Source organism: Fusarium oxysporum, chromosome XII, assembly GCF_013085055.1.
Source record: "Fusarium oxysporum Fo47 chromosome XII, complete sequence".
Lineage (NCBI taxonomy): Eukaryota > Fungi > Ascomycota > Sordariomycetes > Hypocreales > Nectriaceae > Fusarium > Fusarium oxysporum.
In genome coordinates, this window is record NC_072851.1 from 598,650 (window position 1) to 615,729 (window position 17,080).

Sequence of the window (17,080 nt, forward strand, 5' to 3'; positions counted from 1 at the left end):
TAATTCTCTTCATTCAGGCCTAGATAGCTTAGTTGTTGGAAGCGCGGACCCGAAGCGCAAGGCCTTCCTCAAGGGACCACAGACTCGGAATTGGACTTCATTCATCGAAGCTGTCACTGCTGACGGCCGCGCTTTAGTTCCTGGCATAATCTTCAAGGGGAAGGAACTGCAGAAACAATGGTTCCTTGACGAGTTCAAGCAGATAGCAGACTGGTATTACATAACTTCGCCCAACGGGTGGACTAATGACCACATAGGCATTGAATGGCTTGAAAGAGTTTATCTGCCCCAGACTACACCTGCCGACGAGTCAGACGCGAGACTGATCATCTTAGATGGTCACGGAAGCCATGCAACAGTATGTCCTCCATTTTCCCCATCTCACGATCAGTGCTGAGTGGTGGAAGGATGAATGGATGGCCACGTGTTTTTTAAACAATGTTTATTGCTGCTATCTACCAGCACACTGCTCTCATGGACTCCAACCACTAGACAATGGAGTCTTCAACGCGTTAAAGGCTGCATATCGAAGAGAGCTGGAAAGGTTCGCCTCGTTGACTGATTCCGCTCCGATGGACAAGGTCAATTTCATCAGGGCCTACGCCAAGGCTCGCCGAGTTGGAATGACTAAGAAGAACATACTGTCAGGCTGGAGGGTCACTGGCAACTGGCCGATTTCGCGTTCCAAAGCGCTGCGACACCCTGAAATCCAACGAGACAGGCCAAACAGCGACCCAAGAGTGACTCCTGAACCTAGGCCGTATCTTGGCTCGGACGATACTCCACAGACGAGCCGTCAAATTCGAGATCTTGGGCTGAACAAAACACCAAAGACGCGGAGACGGTACAACGTGATAGCCAAGGGCTTTGAGGCTCAACAACAGACAGTAGCGGCGCATACGCAGAGGATTGCCAGCCTAGAGGAAGAATTGGCTCGGCTGAAGAGAGGGAAGAAGAGGAAGGCGGTACCGAATCCTAACAGGCGTTTTATGACTCTCGGGGAGACTTTAGCTGTTGGAGAAGCCATACCTGAAGGGGAGACTCAAAACGAGTCTGTCGTGGTGGAATCTGTCTGTTCAGACGAGCGAGAGTCAGAATCAGAGGCTAGCTCGGTCATTGAAGTGAGAGAGGAAGCCGTACCTCAGCAACGAACCACGCGGTCAGGACGGCTTATTAAAAGACCTAAATTGTAATAGAGATAGTTGTTCGCTATTGTGAGATGAGATATTTTGCACATGTCCCTCATTTTGGCCGAGTTGTTTATAAGTGAAGTTGTCCATTTTTGGTGGTGCTATTTTTTTTTCGCTTGACGAAAGGGTGGGGCTGTCGAAAGGGGGGTTGTATATGGTACCCGCCTCTTGTCCCTGAAACGCCTAATGATAAGGAGCTCGATATTTACTTGTCCCCATTAAAATACGATAGAACTGCCAGGCTTAAGGGTGACCTCTATGGTGCCATATTTATTAGGAATGATAGAGTTGCCAGATACGCTGAACCTATAATACCTGATCTTCCTTAAAAGCACCCTCCCCTGCGAACCTTAACCCTAAGCGATGAAGTGACTTGGACCTGTAGATTAGTTATTTTAACACTTCGTTTGTGGGGTTCTCATCGCCAAACAACTTACCTCATCTTTATGTACACGAAACCTTCGGCCTGTTAAACTTCAATGTCCAGCGTGTCCTGTGGCTCAGAGTTTATAATGACCACACAGAACTCGGTGTTACATCCTAAGCAGCAGTCTGTTTTCTAAACTCTATCATATATGGGTCAACCAAAAACCTTTTTACTCGAGTATATATGTCAAGGTCCGTTGCACGCGTGAATCTATTGAATTTGTAACTTGATTCATCCACCATGGGGGATTTCATGGACTATAGACAAGGGGGCGGCCCACCACCACTATTCAACGCAAACGAGGACCGTAATGACTATATGGAGTCCCTTCCCGTGTAAGATTTATAGTTCTTTTCAACTCTTTTCTTCTCCTAGTTTGCGAAACAGATTTCTGGAGACAGGAGAATTTTCCGATCTCATCATTGTCTGCGGCAACGATCGATATTGCGTGCATAGACTCATCCTTGGCGGTCGATCCAACTTCTTCAAGGTCGCTTGTAATGGGAATTTCAAGGTAATGCTCGTGACAGCGTTATTCATAGGCCTTGGAAAGTAGGGGCTTACAGCATACAACAGGAATCGGATGGCGAGATCAACCTCCCAGACGATGATCCCGCTGCCGTACGAAAGATGATCGGTTATCTATACAATATCGACTATAACCCCACAACAAAGCAGATGCCGGACTACGAAGACGATGTAGAGGCAGAGCTCTCTGATACAGAATACGATGCTGAGACACGGTACCGAATGAGACTCTTTGGAGCAGAATTTATCGAACGAAAAAGAATAAAACAGCTCAAAGAGCTGGAATGGGGAGGATGGCAGGTCGGTGAACCTCCTCTATCTCCACAGCTCAGCCTGCATGCAAAGGTTTATGCGCTAGGGGAGAAGTACAGAATAGAAGGCCTGAAGAAGGCAGCCAAGGGCAAATTTGAAAGTGAAATCCAGAGTGGCAATGTTGGGATCGACGACTTTGCGGAGGCGGCGGAGGAGGTGTACACTTCGACGGTCAGCGAAGATAGAGGTTTGAGGGATGTGGTTGTCAAAATGATTGAGCAGGATATTCTGCTGTTGGATCATGTGGTAGTGCGGGAGGTCATGCGGGCTACTGACTTTGCGTTGGATGTTCTTTTGTACATGTCACAGGAAATGAGGAGTCGGGCAAGGTTTAAAGATTCACCAGAGACTGTAAGCCTGGGGGTCTGGGGCTCTTGACTAGACTAAGTCCTGGTCTGGTTCAGCTAATATCTGTAGAAGATGTCTGCTTCCTTTCCCTTCCGCGAATTATCCTGCACATAGCTCATTACCAAATCATAAGCCAAGCCCTCTTCCTTCAAGAACTCCTTCATATCCTCCCGCTCAAAAAGTATCGTCTTCGGTTTCAGCATTCTGATAATTGCGTCGCGCAGGGGACGATCGCCTTCGGCAGTGCAGGCATATGCTTCCTTCATCACCTGGATGAAGTCCTCAAAGTAGTTAACGCTGCTCCTGAACTCATCTTCACCCTCGGTTTCGAACTTATAAACAGCTAGAGCCTTCAGGCCGTTGATGCCGTATTTTTCACCTAGTGCATAGACTTTGTAGTGAACACTGAGGCTGACATAGGGGACGATAGAATCGTACGATGCTGGTTCTTGTGGAGGAGGGACGGGGGCGGGGGCAGCCTGCGGTGGATGCAGAAGAGAATGGATGGCAGAGGAGTCGCCACTGAAAGAATGACGATTGCTTCTCAGTGGCGCTGCTGAAGACTTGGAAGTAGCCGTAGGAAACCCCTGATCTTCCCGAACCAGGCTCAAGTCGTGTGGGATAGTGTACGTTTGATGATAGAGATACTGGATCATCATGCTCACGGCAAACGGGTCATCATCGGGTAGTTCGATCTCTCCTGTCTGAGCTTCCTGTACCAATTAAGTAAGTGTTCCCAGGTAGACTTAGTGCAAAGTTACCTTGAATCCACTGCCGCAGGCTGCTTTGAAGAAGTCAGATCGAGGACAGATGATTGCCTTGTGGACTTTGTGGCGCGCCTGGCCACAGATGATGACGAAGTCGCAATAGTCACCGGTTTTGGGGAGGCTAACCTGTGCATTAGCATCGGAGCGTGAAAGCTGCGGTTGGAGATACTCACTTTCCGAGGGCTCTTCTCTGATCGCCGGAGTGGTCATAGACCTCAATACTCCGAGGGGGCATGATGGGGAAAGAGCCTTGTTCTACTGACGAGAGGGATGTAGAAGATGAAGAGTGAGAAGGAAGAGGCGTCCCTTTTATAACAGACGTGTTTGTTCATATTCAGGCAGCGACAGTGACAGCAAACAGTTGTTGTTACTGCCTGGCCAATTCTGGATACATTTCTGTTGTTTGGCTTGGCTGTCATGTTTGTACAAGATATCATAGGCAACATCCTAGTTTCAACAAAAATGTGAGTGAATTTGGACTATGAATGATGAACTCACCAAACTATATGGATTGCACAATCTTGATTAGTTTCATGACAATACACATTGGAGGATTGCACGGGGATTCGCCATTCCGGCAGGTCGCTCCTGTAAAGTGAAGATTGCGATTTCTTTTGGTTTGAGAAGCCTATGTGCTAGATGCCGGGGATAAGAAACACTTGGTTTCAGGAGGAATCATACCATCTGACGGCTGTCTGGGCTAGGGGAGGCAAGAAAACTTAGGATCTCTATCCTAAGGGATGAAAATACTAAGGTAAATTTAGTTTATCTTAGGATGTCTTTAGACCAGTGAATTTTGGCACCCGTATCCAGTATTTTCATCCCGATGCAAATTCCATCAGCAGATCAAAACCCAAACCAGTCTCCTTGAGTACTTCCTTCACAGATTCCTTCTTCAACAGGCCCTTGTTGCTTCTCAAGATTGCGACCACGGCATCCCGAAGAGGGCGATCCGTTTCAACGGTCGAGGTGTATGCTTCTCTTATCCCCTGCAAGAAGTCGTCGCTGTGAAGATGAAACTGGGCTTCAGACTCGAACTTGCGAAGAGCCAGGGCCTTGAGGGGCTGGATGCCGTATTTCTCACCGAGGGCGTAAACTTTGGCGTGGAGATGGAGGTTTGCGGGAGGGATGGGTCGTGGAGGGGGAGGTGGGGTGGGTGATGGCGCAGGTGATGGACGGGGTGTGGAAGATGATTGATCGGGCGAAGCCTGGGAGGGACTCTGGACTGAGACGGAGTTTGTACTTGTGGAGGAACCGCGTTCTTGTCGGCTGCGATCAGATCCTCTTTGCGATTCTCTTGAAGCGATGAAGGCAGCAAATCCGGTGAGTCTGGCGGGTTGAGAGGCGCGAACAGTTGAATCCTCCGGCAGTGCAGTGAGCCTCTTGATTCTCTTGTTACCGATGAAATTTGCGCCATAGAGTTCCCTCTTCCTCTTTTCTTTCTCGTCATCATATTTGGTGTCGGAGAGATGCGCATCGATAGCGCCATCACGGTGAATATCTGCCCCGGCCGGCGGCGCATAGGTGTCATGATACAGATACTCGATCATCATGAGTACAGCAACCGGGTCATCATCCGGGAGGTCTATTGTGCCTGTTTGCGCTTCCTACAAAAGTCAGTCGTAGTCTTGGCACAAGCTGTCACAAAGGCACAAACCTTGAATTCACCATCGCAAGCTGCCTTGAGGAAGTCGGATCGTGGGCAAATGATTGCTTTGTGAACGCGGTATTGATCTTTGCCGCACGAAATAACGAGATCAGAGTAGTCGCCCGTCTTGAGAAGGCTGAAGAGCGATTAGTAGCTGCATCATACTTGAATGCAGTGATACTCGCTCTACGAGTGCTTTGCTCTGAGCGCTCTGAAGAGCCATGGTGGCTGCGCTGTGTTGCGGTGAGGAATCAGATATGTTGTTGAGAGGTGGGAAAAGAAGTGTTGTGGTGGAGTGACAACAACCGCTGGCAGCTGGTCGGGTTACACAATAGCAACAACGCCCCACTGCCTGGTCAAGTGAATGAGTGATGGCACTGCCTGATTGTCATGCCAAGTGGCAGCAATTGGCATGCACTGTTTCTCATAAGTCGATGCCCTTTGCTTCGGGGCGTTGTGCCTGTTTGTCCAAACAACCTCGCCCATGGATTTCTTCGGGATATCACCATTTCTCTTTGTTTTGGTCACCTAGTACAACAAGGGAAATGTGCAAGGAACAACCACCCGGTATTTCTCTTCTCCGTTCATCAACTGCCTCTCCAAGCCGTGTCAAGGTCGCCGGCAAATATCATCCCAAACGCGACATGTTCTCGCATCCTACCACGGTAGGAATCTTTGACCAGAAACTCAACGGGGATAATCTTTGCCCGGCCTGCTCTTCTCCATCCTACACCTGTAACCTTGCCAATCACCTTCCCAGGCAGTATCATTTCGTGTGAACCGCTATGCGTGTGACTAGGTTCATCAGGATCCAGCTCCTGGATATCAAGGTCAAGCTGATTCGCTGTTTTGACTGAAATGTAATTAAAGGGCCCATGTTGATCAATTGTGGCGTTTTTCACTGGAATTTCTTTCCCGTGGTTGATTATATGCCCTTGAATTGCCCGGACGATTCCCCCGCGTGAACCACCCGCACGTGTCGAGGTGTCTATTCTGAGTGACTTGGGCGCATCAGGGCTTTGCGGAGTCGGAGGCGTGTCTGAGGTCTTTGGCGATGATGATGGAACGGCTGAGTGAGGTCGAGAAGACTCAGGGCTACTGGAGGTATGCCGTGTTACCTCCGATGGGGCTTCGCGAGGCACTGGAACACTATGAGGCTTCTGACGCCTTGATCCTGGGGACGGCTGTGGAGTATTAGAGGGGGCCGGGCTCAGATATTTTTCTTCTGGGACAGGTGACCTTCGATCAGCAGGTGCTCTGTCAGGTTGGGGTGTCGAACTAGTTCGTCGTACACTCTGTGACAAGTAGAAAAGTGATTTCGTCGCAGCTTCAAAGTCTGACTCTCCATTTATACTTGACCACAACTCCTTCATTACACTTTGATACTGTTTCTCGACTAGTTTTAATTGGTCCCTCAGGGATTTTCTCATAGGCGTTAGACGCTTTGTCGCTCAAAAGACACGAGTCTTATACTTACATCTCCTGCTTCAGGCACTCCGCCACCTCGCCGGAGGATTTATTGAGTAGGTATCGATTTATCTCCAGTCCGATGATTGGACAAACGAGGTTGAGACAAGACGCGACGACCTGCATTTCGGGAAATAATGATTCAACTTCCATTTTGTCCAGCAAAAGCCAGTTAATCTTTCTCAAGATTTCGGATCGATTATTCGTATCGTTAAGGTCGCGTGATGTATCCCTCATTTGCTTTCTGATGGATTCTGTACCAGAAACGATAATGTCTATGGACTTGTTGTCGATAATGTACTGCAGGACTTCTGACGGTGCTCGCTGCATTTTCTCAAGCGTTGATGCGTGACCTTTAAGCGCTTTCAAAGAAACGTCTATGCTGTTAGCCGATGCCTGGATTGAGCTCGCCATTCTTTCAATCTCTTTGGCGACATGGCCGTCGTCGGAGGTGATTCCTCGGAGGGATCTGACGAACTTGGTAGTCGGTCGTATTAACCCTACGATGGTGACAACACTGGCGAAAGCACCAAGGGCTTCCATACTGGGTCGGCGAATAACTCAAAAGGCTAAAGATGAGTTTTTCCAATGTTGAAGAGCACGAGATGGTTGAGTTTATTTATTTCCAGTCCATCTAATACCTCTATGCCTTATTGTGCGACTGGGCTTGTCATTTGACACCTCATCACAGCCTGCTTTTGAATGACATTATCGACGCACTTCGATAAGTGTGTGTGTGCTCGGATTTCTACTTTCGGCAGACAGTAAGCCTATCGCTCAGTCAACGATTGACACGTCGAGCTGCACAATTGTCATAATCTGGAACCAACAGCAGAGCCTGGTTTCCATCACCCCGCCTCAATTAGTTGCCTTACTTGCAGCATGACCAAGCAAGTCACTATTCAAGGCGACCAGTGCAGCCGCACATAAGGCAACACTTCAACAAAGCCTCAAACCGTCACTGGCTGATTCATGAGTCCAGAAACGGTATGCATGGCGGAAGGCATTCACAGAGTTTTAACGGATATCGCGAGGGAGACTTGGAGAGGCTGTCGACAATTGTGCCCCAGGTACGATGGAAATACGATGACACCGAGCAAAGGCAAGAACAAACGCCAAATCGAATAAACCTTCACCCAAACGACTAATCTCTGCTAAGAATGATGCAGTGAAACAAAGAACAATCTCGCCATCGCTGATAAATCCGCTGACTAATCCCATCTCCCTCGGAACATCAAAACCCCGATCCCTTGACATCATCCTTAACTCACTCCCCGAAGCTCACGCCCATCACAAAACCTCCCCAGCCATGGCAAAGGCAGAGCTCGGATTGAAGATCGGCTTCTACGCCTATCCCATCGTCCTCTTCGTCACGCTCCTCGGCGTTCAGTCCGCTCAGTTCTACATAAGCCGCCATGGCAGTACGACGCGTAAAGTCGCGTTGGACAATGACTTGAAACAGCATATTGACAAGATTCGAAAGTTTTACGCGAGGTGTATTTGGGTTCTTCAGGTTGTGCTTTCGGGATTGTTGATTGCAAGTATTGTGTACGCTACGAGGGAGGTTTTTGCGGATCAGGATGGTGTGAAGGGCAGTGTTGTCTTTTCGTTTAGCGCATATCTCGTACGTTCCCCTTGCTCTCATACTCAGCAAAACTAACCAATACCAGGCATCTTTCGTTGGAGTTTTGCTTTACTACGTCGCTGGTCTTCTTCCAGACCCTGAAGGACCGTGGAATCCGAACTCTGCTCACCTTTCGGCATGGTGCGTCGGTGCTCTTGCAGAGATTGTCATCGCAGCTGCTCTCTCAGCCGTTGAGCCGAAACTCCGCGTATCACCTGGTTTTGTCGACACTCTCAACATTCTCGGAGCTGCAAGAGTTCTTGTGCTGGCGCTCATGATTGGGGCATTGGGTTTGAGGGAGTATAAGACGAAGGCTCTGGAACCGAAGTCTTTGCCCGAGGAGAGACGGGGCCTTCTTGAGAATGGGAATGGGGCGGCGGACGGGTATGGAAGTGTTCAACCTACTGCGGCCGAGCCGAGAAGGACGCAGGTTTCCGGGACGGGGTGGCTGGATTACTTTGCTGGATTCAGAGTCTTGTTTCCCTACCTCTGGTAAGTCCCTTCACTCAAACTCAGCTCATCCACTGACACATCACAGGCCAAAGGGCTCCCCCGTCTACCAAGCCATCGTACTAATCTGCATCATCCTCCTCATCTGCCAACGCACCGTCAACGTCCTAGGACCTCTCCAGCTCGGTACCCTCGTCGACAGCCTCGGTGAAGGCAAACTTCCCTACAAGGAAATCATCCTTTACGTCGTATACCGCGCTCTCCAAGGCAACCAGGGCGTTCTGGGCGCCGCGCGATCCCTTCTCTGGCTGCCTGTATCCCAATCTCTCTTCCGCCGTCTCTCCTCTGCTGCGTTCGAACACGTCCTCGGCTTATCCCTCGAGTTCCACCTCAACAAAAAGGTCGGCGAAGTCACCAGCGCCCTAAGCCGCGGCGCTTCCATCAACACCTTCCTTGAGAGTTTCTGCTTTCAGGTTTTTCCTATGGTCTTTGACATTTTTGTCGCTGGTGTGATTTTCTTTGTGAAATACGATGCCTTCTACACCATTATTGTGTTCTTCATAATGTGGTCATACATCTTCCTCACAATCTACGTCGCCAAGTACCGAGGAAAACAACGAAGAGATATGACCGTCAAGACCCGTGAGATGGAAGCTGTCAAGACGGATGCTATCGTGGCGTATGAGACTGTTCAGCATAATTGTGCTGTTGCGCGCGAGACGGCGCGGTTTAGAGAGCACGTCACTGTTTTCCAGCGCGCGGAGAGATTGGTGCAGTGGTCGTTGAACGGGTTGAATCTCACGCAGAGTTCGATTTTCACATTGGGAACGGCGTTGCTCGTTTCGGTGTCGGCGTACAAGATTTCAATTGGGGAGCAGACCGTTGGTGAGTTTGTGAGTCTGATCAATTACTTTGTTCAGCTTCAAGGTCCTTTGAACTTTTTTGGGACGTACTATACCATGCTTCAGAATAATCTCATTGAAGCTGAGCGACTACTTGATATTGTGAGTACCCTCTCCTCTGCGATAATGGGGTATGCTAATGGAAACAGTTCAAAGAAACACCTGGCGTGGTCGAGAAGCCTGATGCTATTCAGTTGCCCTCACCCAAGGGCGAGGTCTCCTTCAATGATGTCAAGTTCGCGTATCACGTCAAGAAAGGCGATCCTGTCCTCGACGGCATCAACTTCACGGTTGCCCCAGGCACAAAGACCGCTATTGTCGGAGAATCAGGTAGCGGAAAGTCCACCTCCCTCAAGCTTCTCTTCCGCTTCTACGATGTCACGGATGGCTCCATCACCATTGACGGCCACGACCTTCGAGATCTCAAGCTCGAGAGTCTTCGCAGCAACATCGGTGTCGTTCCCCAGGACACAGTTCTGTTTAACGCGACGATCATGTACAATCTTCTGTACGCGAGACCAGATGCGACAGAGGCAGACGTTTATGAGGCATGCAAGGCGGCGAATATTCATGAGCGCATTCTCAACTTTCCAGATGGGTATGAGACCAAGGTTGGAGAGCGAGGATTGAAGTTGTCAGGTGGTGAACGCCAAAGAGTAAGTTACCGTTACTGATTAGCATTGCGGACATGGTCACTGACATTTGTAGATCGCCATCGCCCGCGCGATTCTCAAAGACGCTCGCATCCTACTCCTCGACGAAGCAACCGCATCTCTCGACTCACACACAGAGCGTCAGATCCAAGATGCTCTGGAGCGCGTCACCGAAGGTCGCACAACCATCACAATCGCGTAAGTCTCCCCAACCCCTCTTCAAACAGTAACTAACAATCTGCAGCCACCGTCTCTCTACCATCACGACATCAGACCAGATCATCGTACTTCACAAAGGCAAGATTGTCGAGCGCGGCACACATAATGAGCTTTTGGCTCAGGGAGGACGATACCACGCTATGTGGGAGAAACAAACAACTATTGAGAAGAAAGAGAAGGAGAAGAAGGAATTGGAGGGTGAGGCGTCGGAGACTGGGTCTCAGTAGATGATGGAGTGTAGGATATGTATTTTAGAAGGCTGGAAAGTCATCGCAGCGATTGGCTGTCAGAATTGCTTGTTAGAAAGCATGGCGGGTAATAAAAGTCATTATTTGTTGGACCTCGTATTGTACTCTGCATCAAGTGTACGTCCATTTTGAAATGAGCGAGGCTGGCATCGCGCCGCATCTCACAGCACCAAAACCGGGGCTACTGTACAAAGTCATCACGAGAGCAATTGAAGCTTGACCCAACATCAACCAAACAGCCATCCCTCCTCAAGCCCGCACCAATCGAGAGCTCTGCATACAAAGCTCCCCCAAAACACCAATAACATGCAAGAAAACTGTCACAACCTCTAATACAGCCTAGCTTCAACCAGACCAGCCTACTTTGCGGGGTTGTTCTACCGATCAGAACTGCGCCGACGTCATCTCACAAAGTTCCTCCACGTCACGGAACGGTCTGGACCAAGATTAACTTGGACGCGCGTATGTCGGGTGATGAACTCATGCAGTGTTGCATTGACTTTGGGGACTGTCAGATTTGGATCTGAGGGACTGGCGAACGCACTGACGTGTCGAGATAAGCCACGAGGCTGGCGTGTCTTGAATGGGGTGGTCTGAATGGGTTTCGATGTCGTGATTGAGCATTTCTGAAGCCAAGACATGGGATTGCACGATATTGAAGAGGATCACAGATTGTGAATTAACATCGCTGCCATTAAAACTATTATAGTCATATATAATTAAGCATAACCCCTTCTACGTGAGTTTAATAGCATCCTTGGCCTCATCACTAGAAGCCTTCTCAAAGAACCGTCCCCAGCACTTCATCATGAGCATGTTGATCAAATACAACCCTGCGCCCAGCCCAATCGCACCGAGCAGGTACCAAACCCACGGCCGATCACCCAACCACATTATCGCCTTCGTATCGCCGTGATGCCACGACGCGCCCTCGTAATCAGTCAAATAAGGTTCAAGCTCAGTCGCATTGATCACCTGCACCGTAGTCTCAGGCAGCGAGGGCTGTTCAAGAAGGTAGTTCTTCAGCGCCATGGTGAGGAAGAGCGGTCCCGCGGATACCATTACTGCGACGTGCGGGAGGATGTGTGCCCAGGGACGGGTTATGTCGTTGTAGAGTTGGATTCGGGAGAGGGCTTTTGTGAAGGCGGGATGGTGCGCGGAGGTAATCATCATGTCGTTGGAGACGCCGGTGGGTGTTGTGCTCTTGAAGACGGCGTGGTGCTTGCTGCCGTCGGACTCGATCTGGTGCAGGGGGATTGTCGCGTTGCAGAGCGTGTCCATGTCGAGATAGATACCGCCATAGTGGTGAAGGACAAAGTATCGAATGGCATCGGCACGTTGAATGTTGAAAGGGAAAGTGTCCCAAGTGTCGAGGAACCAAGGATACTCTTCCGAAATAAAATCGCGAGCCTTATCGTCCGTCCAGTGCTGCGACAATTAGCATCCATCTCCTCCAGTAACCAACAACCCAGGACCAACACACCTTGTACTCAAACTCAGAGTAAGTTTCCTTGCAGCTCTTTACCAAATCCTTCCAAGCCTCAGGAATGGTCTCATTCGCACTCGTCTGGTGAAAAATCCTCGGTATCGTCCTCTGCGCGGGCAAATCCTCGCCAAACGACGTATCATTCAGGGGCAGCGTTAATCTCGCACCAAACAGCTCCTCATTCCGACGCAGCAGTGTGATAAGCGGGTAAAAAGCATGGACAAGGACAGCGACGATGAGGAAGTCGATGAGAAGGAGGATCACGGTCGAGCGGCGCAGTCTTGGCAGACGGAGGTACTTCTTTGGCACAGAGGGCGTTGCCCATTCGAGGCGTTCTTCATCGTAGGAGTTTTTTCGTTCGGGACCAAGAATCGGTGAGGATGACATTTTTGCGGGGGAGAGATATTATTAAAAAGAAGTAGTATTGAAAAAGAGAGGGAGAGAAAGGACCGGCGAGCGGCTTGGCGTTGCGTGAGCTTTTGAAGGAGTGGAAGATTGTTTTTGGGCTGAGATTAAATCTGACGCTCGCCTGCGAAAAAAGATGGTGGATTGCGCCGCAGGGACAGTGGCAGTACAGTTGCAGTGCGCCAAAGGGGGGGGTGACCCTTTCATTATCAGTGGAGCGGGCCCCCTAGAAAAACAAAAGCGAGAACGAAAAATCCGAGGAGGATTAGGGGGTCCGCGGACGACGGGATTGGCTGACCATCACCCCACTCCGTCTCCATCTGACAATTTCAGCGGATGCATTTTGTGGTAAGTTTATAGTGGCTTCATGCTCCAGAGTTTCTGTCACCTCCCCCCCTTCCAATCTAAATTTTAGCCTCTGCGGAATTGGATCATCTACGTCACCAAGCTGATGGCCCAGTGACCAATTAGTACTGGCGCTTCAGGGGCTGCCTCCCAGATTCACAACCAAGACACGTAATAACACAGCGCTCCAACCCGCCAAGCTTATCCCCCCTAACTCATTAACCGCCTAACGCTCGTTTTTATTCTGTAGCCCAGTGCATTTTAGCGGTCGGTAGCTGTGATCAGGAATCCTGATCCCAAACCAAGCATCCTTGCCCTTGTTTTGGCCCGGGAGCAAATCTTCTCCCCTTGTCCATTATTCTCCGCGTCTTCCGAAGTTCGTTCTTTATTTATCTTAACGTAAACTCTTTTTTTATCGACTCACCCAACCAAACCTATTTGTTGTGACAACCTTTAAGCTTCTTTTTTTTTACCCTTTTCATCCTCTGTTTCTTTTTACGTTCTCCTCTTTGCAGTCGGCACATGCCGCAATAGAAGACATCATGGCTCAAGCGCAAACTCAAGAGAATGAACAAGATTTGGGTGAGCCGCAGTTTGCCTACCACGCCGTCGTCGAGCCAATCGTACGTATCTCTTTCCCTTGATAAACTCGGTCAGCCGTGGAGGCTAACTTTGTGTGTGTGTTCACGTGCAGTTCATCGTCGGTGTCATGATCGCTTCATGCTACTTCAACCGCCTCCGAAACTTCTCCATCATCCCTTCGTCAAAAAGCGCCGACCAAGGTCTCCTCGGCCAATCGAAGCCGGAGCCATGGGACGAGGAGGACGTCCACGACGAGACAGAACGCCTCAACCTCGCTGACGCAGCGTCGCCGACGGAAACACACCCGCCCAAGAAGAGAACGTGCTGCGGCACTGTGGTTCACACGCCCAACTCGAGCCGATACGCCAAATACTGGCACTCGCGCTTCATACAAAAGTTTCCGTTCCTCGTGGAGATGTTCTACTGGGTGGTCAATCTACTCTTCTACGTCGGCGTCAAGTCGGCGAGTGAGCTTATCGCCGCCACGGATGGCGTCTGGCAGACTGCGGAGAACCATGGAAAGGCGGTCTTGTGGTTTGAGCATGAGGGCCCGTTTAGCTGGATGTTTCCTCTGCGGGAGATTGATGTCCAGAGCTTCTTCAGGAACGATCACCAGACGATGCTGACCATCTTGAACCGCGCTTACTCCCTGATTCACATCCCCGTCACTGTCAGGTTCGTTGTTTTTGCTACTGCCCCTCTCGTGAGAAAAACATGGCTAACAAGCTTCAGCTTCCTTGCATGGTATTACTACGCCGCTCCGACGCACGCCCAATTCGCTGAGGCTCGTCGCATGATGACGCTCACAAACCTCTTCAGCTTCGTTGTCTTCACAACATACCCATGTATGCCACCGCGTCTCCTCCCCGAAGAATATGGTTTCTTCGACACCGTCCGCCGCGAAGACGCCGAGTCAATCTACGCCACCAACAAGTTCTTCAACCAACTCGCCGCGTTCCCCTCGCTTCACTTTGGGTACTCTTTCTGCATCGGCACTGTTCTCCTGTACCACTCTGGTCTGTTCCGCCGGCGCCTTGCCCCCCGCGAGAAGCGCATGAGCAAGGCGTGGCAGGTGTTCTTCGTGGCGCTGAGCATCTTGTACCCCGCGTTTGTGTTGACTATCATTGTTGCTACGGCGAATCACTACTGGCTTGATGCTCTGGCTGCTACAGGTGTTGTTCTGGTTGCTTGGCTGTCGAACCGTATCTTGCTTGGCCTTTTGCCCTTGGAGGATCTGTTCCTCTGGTGTGTCAAGCTGGAGAAGCCCTTCCCTACGACTGGTAACCGGGGAGGAAAATAAATGACACTCAGCATGCTTTATCCAATCATCACATAACGATATCCCATAGCAACTCATCGCAATGAACAAATTAATGTTAATCTAGAATAATGCCAATACACGCACGCTTCCTCTTGAACCCCCACTTCACGATATCCCACAACACGATATGCTCACGTGCTCACCTTTAAACAAGGCTTGACCCATGCTCGCCTCGTCTGGCGGTGCGGAGTATGTGAAATTATGGTGGAGTTTTGACCATCCCCTTTATGCGCTTGACGGAATTGAATGTGGGGCCTGCTAAAGGATCGGACCCGACGAGATTACCGTGCCGAATCCCACGACGGAAGACGGAGGTTGAATGAAACGCCGTTGGGGTGATTAAAATCTGACCGACTTGTGGCACCATTTAATTCTGGCTGACGAGAGACGGGCTGAACGAACGCCCGGACGAACAAATACGCGTAGATAAGATACGAGCGAAATACGCCAAATACGCGTAGGTTTTACGGTGACTGTTGATCGGCATCGGTAAATACAAAATGTCGAGAATCGGGGTCTCGGACGTTGGAATTAGAGTTCAATTAACTTTCAAGCTTCAAATTTTCACTTAAGGGGCAGTTCATTCATTCCTATCGATTTCCTTTGGTCCAATCACGCCATGAAAGAGACTCACTCGTCCAAAGGACCCTGCATTGCTTGTCTGGACGACATTGCATCCGACGAAGCCGGTTGCACTACGAGGTGTGTCGTGTTTGAGATCTCACGTACAGAAGTTCTCCGGGATGGGGAGTGCACTACGCAACGTCGCTGAATTAAAAATGAGCCATTTATTTGAGTACTCGGAATCGAAGCATGCATGTATATGCCGATGATACCGTAGACTAAAGCAGATTCGCTGCTTCTAATTGTTCTAGAATTGAAGATGATCTGATGGTGTTGAAAATCTAAGTCAGGTACCCGATCAGTCCTACCCTGAAGCTCTCCGCCAAGAATGGATCTGTTCCCCAGACCCTGGAAATCCAGCGCGAATCTTTTGTGTGCGATGTTCAGGGTCCAGTCCTGGTGAGATGTTGTGAAACGTCAATCGGAACACAAGTTTTGCGATAATCTTGGCTGTGCGATGCAGATTTCCATAGCTGGTTGTCGCAATCTTTCGTACAGCGCTGTTGGTGCACCACCGTACCCTGTATTTGATGCGATGCAGTTTGATCAATCTACGGCCCAATATAATCCAAGACCAGTTGAAGAGTCCAACGCATCTGCAAGACTGACATGAATTATAAGATCTTGACAAAAACTTAGGATAGTATTATCATAAACTTTGTACAAGTTTTCTGATCCTTAGGACTAAGTCTAGGGTCAAGTTTAGGTCTTTGTTTGCAATCTCATACGAAACACAGCTTGACAATTGATGTGATTGACGGCGGGCTACTAGTTACATCGACATGTGATAACCCTGCTCTGCCCATACATAAGCTTTGATATGATACCCATTGTTTTCTTTTTATCCTTGCTTCCCATCGATCGTCGTTTACTTCTTAGCGACAGCCTTGGCGAGGTCAGCCAAAGCCTCACGACGCTTGAACTTGGCATCCTCAATGACACCCGCATCAGCATCGCTAGAAAAGTTTCCGCTCCAGGTGACAAAAGTAGCGCCCTCGTGCTTTCCAGAGGTGACGGGGTAGGCGCGCACAGTGCTGACGACAGAGGTGTAGCTCAGGGCGGGCTGCGACGAGATGACGCTGTAGGTGATGTAGTGGTCGATGGACGAGTGCTCCTCCTGCTTGACCTCGAGGACAGTGCCGTCCTTGAAGGTCCACTTGACGATGTCGGTGTCGGGGGATACGCCCTTCACCCACTCGCTGGAGGAGAGGGCGGAGTAGAACTTGGAGAAATCTTGCAGCTTGATCAGGTGCCAGACGTCGCTGAAGGGGGCTTCGATGACGGCGGACTCGAGGACCGAGGTGGAGGTAGGGATGCGAGACATGGTTGCGGTGAGCGTGAAGCTGATGTCGGATTGATTGATTGATTGTGTTTTTGATGGATTGATTGAGTGAAGTGGTTGTTGTTGGAAGAAGGTAAATAGAGGGGTCGCAGGAAGATTTGTGGTGGTTACTTTAGTGTCGTCATAGGCAGCTCAGAGCTCTCTACATTGGGCAATAGCTATACCAGCTGTGACGTTTTGAGGAATGAGGTG

The 17,080-nt window shown here is 49.8% G+C and overlaps 7 protein-coding genes across 7 annotated transcripts; 3 read left to right on the forward strand and 4 right to left on the reverse strand.

Moving 5' to 3' along the window:
- Window positions 1-1,857: 1,857 nt before the first annotated feature.
- FOBCDRAFT_245767 (uncharacterized protein) lies at window positions 1,858-2,503 on the forward strand (the record flags this gene model as incomplete). Its single annotated transcript, XM_059610719.1, has 4 exons — window positions 1,858-1,952; window positions 2,005-2,131; window positions 2,194-2,360; window positions 2,416-2,503. The coding sequence occupies 4 exons, from the start codon at window positions 1,858-1,860 to the stop codon at window positions 2,501-2,503; spliced, it is 477 nt and encodes a 158-aa protein (XP_059468156.1).
- A 309-nt stretch (window positions 2,504-2,812) lies between these two features.
- On the reverse strand, window positions 2,813-3,878 carry FOBCDRAFT_265813 (BTB/POZ protein). The gene is made up of 3 exons (XM_059611365.1): window positions 3,746-3,878; window positions 3,567-3,693; window positions 2,813-3,518 (listed from the first exon to the last, which is right to left on the reverse strand). The coding sequence occupies exons 1-3, from the start codon at window positions 3,805-3,807 to the stop codon at window positions 2,862-2,864; spliced, it is 846 nt and encodes a 281-aa protein (XP_059468157.1). The 5' UTR covers window positions 3,808-3,878; the 3' UTR covers window positions 2,813-2,861.
- Window positions 3,879-4,390: 512 nt separating this feature from the next.
- FOBCDRAFT_254411 (uncharacterized protein) lies at window positions 4,391-7,230 on the reverse strand (the record flags this gene model as incomplete). Its single annotated transcript, XM_059611118.1, has 5 exons — window positions 4,391-5,179; window positions 5,230-5,356; window positions 5,411-5,535; window positions 5,952-6,633; window positions 6,698-7,230. 5 exons carry the CDS (start codon window positions 7,228-7,230, stop codon window positions 4,391-4,393), a joined length of 2,256 nt encoding a protein of 751 aa, XP_059468158.1.
- Window positions 7,231-7,962: 732 nt separating this feature from the next.
- FOBCDRAFT_234151 (uncharacterized protein) lies at window positions 7,963-10,875 on the forward strand. Its single transcript, XM_031193376.3, has 6 exons — window positions 7,963-8,311; window positions 8,358-8,803; window positions 8,850-9,765; window positions 9,813-10,319; window positions 10,372-10,514; window positions 10,561-10,875. The coding sequence occupies exons 1-6, from the start codon at window positions 7,997-7,999 to the stop codon at window positions 10,760-10,762; spliced, it is 2,529 nt and encodes an 842-aa protein (XP_031029997.2). The 5' UTR covers window positions 7,963-7,996; the 3' UTR covers window positions 10,763-10,875.
- A 580-nt stretch (window positions 10,876-11,455) lies between these two features.
- On the reverse strand, window positions 11,456-12,902 carry FOBCDRAFT_234153 (nucleotide-diphospho-sugar transferase). Its single transcript, XM_031193380.3, has 2 exons — window positions 12,267-12,902; window positions 11,456-12,211 (listed from the first exon to the last, which is right to left on the reverse strand). Exons 1-2 carry the CDS (start codon window positions 12,654-12,656, stop codon window positions 11,519-11,521), a joined length of 1,083 nt encoding a protein of 360 aa, XP_031030001.1. The 5' UTR covers window positions 12,657-12,902; the 3' UTR covers window positions 11,456-11,518.
- Window positions 12,903-13,191: 289 nt separating this feature from the next.
- On the forward strand, window positions 13,192-15,029 carry FOBCDRAFT_171508 (PAP2 superfamily-domain-containing protein). The gene is made up of 3 exons (XM_031193381.3): window positions 13,192-13,642; window positions 13,714-14,276; window positions 14,334-15,029. The coding sequence occupies exons 1-3, from the start codon at window positions 13,562-13,564 to the stop codon at window positions 14,899-14,901; spliced, it is 1,212 nt and encodes a 403-aa protein (XP_031030002.1). The 5' UTR covers window positions 13,192-13,561; the 3' UTR covers window positions 14,902-15,029.
- Window positions 15,030-16,151: 1,122 nt separating this feature from the next.
- On the reverse strand, window positions 16,152-17,010 carry FOBCDRAFT_234156 (uncharacterized protein). The gene has a single exon (XM_031193382.3). It carries the CDS (start codon window positions 16,868-16,870, stop codon window positions 16,415-16,417), a length of 456 nt encoding a protein of 151 aa, XP_031030003.1. The 5' UTR covers window positions 16,871-17,010; the 3' UTR covers window positions 16,152-16,414.
- Between the last annotated feature and the right edge of the window lie 70 nt (window positions 17,011-17,080).

What these genes read in the sequence shown, in the direction of transcription:
- FOBCDRAFT_265813 (XM_059611365.1), bottom strand. Translation starts at nt 3,807, where the DNA reads ATGCCCCCTCGGAGTATTGAGGTCTATGACCACTCCGGCGATCAGAGA. An exon ending in CAGAGAAGAGCCCTCGGAAA is followed by an intron (nt 3,694 to 3,745) that starts GTGAGTATCTCC and finishes TGCACAGGTTAG; the next exon opens with CCTCCCCAAAACCGGTGACT. An exon ending in CCTGCGGCAGTGGATTCAAG is followed by an intron (nt 3,519 to 3,566) that starts GTAACTTTGCAC and finishes TAATTGGTACAG; the next exon opens with GAAGCTCAGACAGGAGAGAT.
- FOBCDRAFT_234151 (XM_031193376.3), top strand. Translation starts at nt 7,997, where the DNA reads ATGGCAAAGGCAGAGCTCGGATTGAAGATCGGCTTCTACGCCTATCCC. An exon ending in TTTCGTTTAGCGCATATCTC is followed by an intron (nt 8,312 to 8,357) that starts GTACGTTCCCCT and finishes AACCAATACCAG; the next exon opens with GCATCTTTCGTTGGAGTTTT. An exon ending in CTGAGCGACTACTTGATATT is followed by an intron (nt 9,766 to 9,812) that starts GTGAGTACCCTC and finishes TAATGGAAACAG; the next exon opens with TTCAAAGAAACACCTGGCGT.
- FOBCDRAFT_234153 (XM_031193380.3), bottom strand. Translation starts at nt 12,656, where the DNA reads ATGTCATCCTCACCGATTCTTGGTCCCGAACGAAAAAACTCCTACGAT. An exon ending in ACTCTGAGTTTGAGTACAAG is followed by an intron (nt 12,212 to 12,266) that starts GTGTGTTGGTCC and finishes TAATTGTCGCAG; the next exon opens with CACTGGACGGACGATAAGGC.
- FOBCDRAFT_171508 (XM_031193381.3), top strand. Translation starts at nt 13,562, where the DNA reads ATGGCTCAAGCGCAAACTCAAGAGAATGAACAAGATTTGGGTGAGCCG. An exon ending in ACGCCGTCGTCGAGCCAATC is followed by an intron (nt 13,643 to 13,713) that starts GTACGTATCTCT and finishes GTTCACGTGCAG; the next exon opens with TTCATCGTCGGTGTCATGAT. An exon ending in CACATCCCCGTCACTGTCAG is followed by an intron (nt 14,277 to 14,333) that starts GTTCGTTGTTTT and finishes AACAAGCTTCAG; the next exon opens with CTTCCTTGCATGGTATTACT.
- FOBCDRAFT_234156 (XM_031193382.3), bottom strand. Translation starts at nt 16,870, where the DNA reads ATGTCTCGCATCCCTACCTCCACCTCGGTCCTCGAGTCCGCCGTCATC.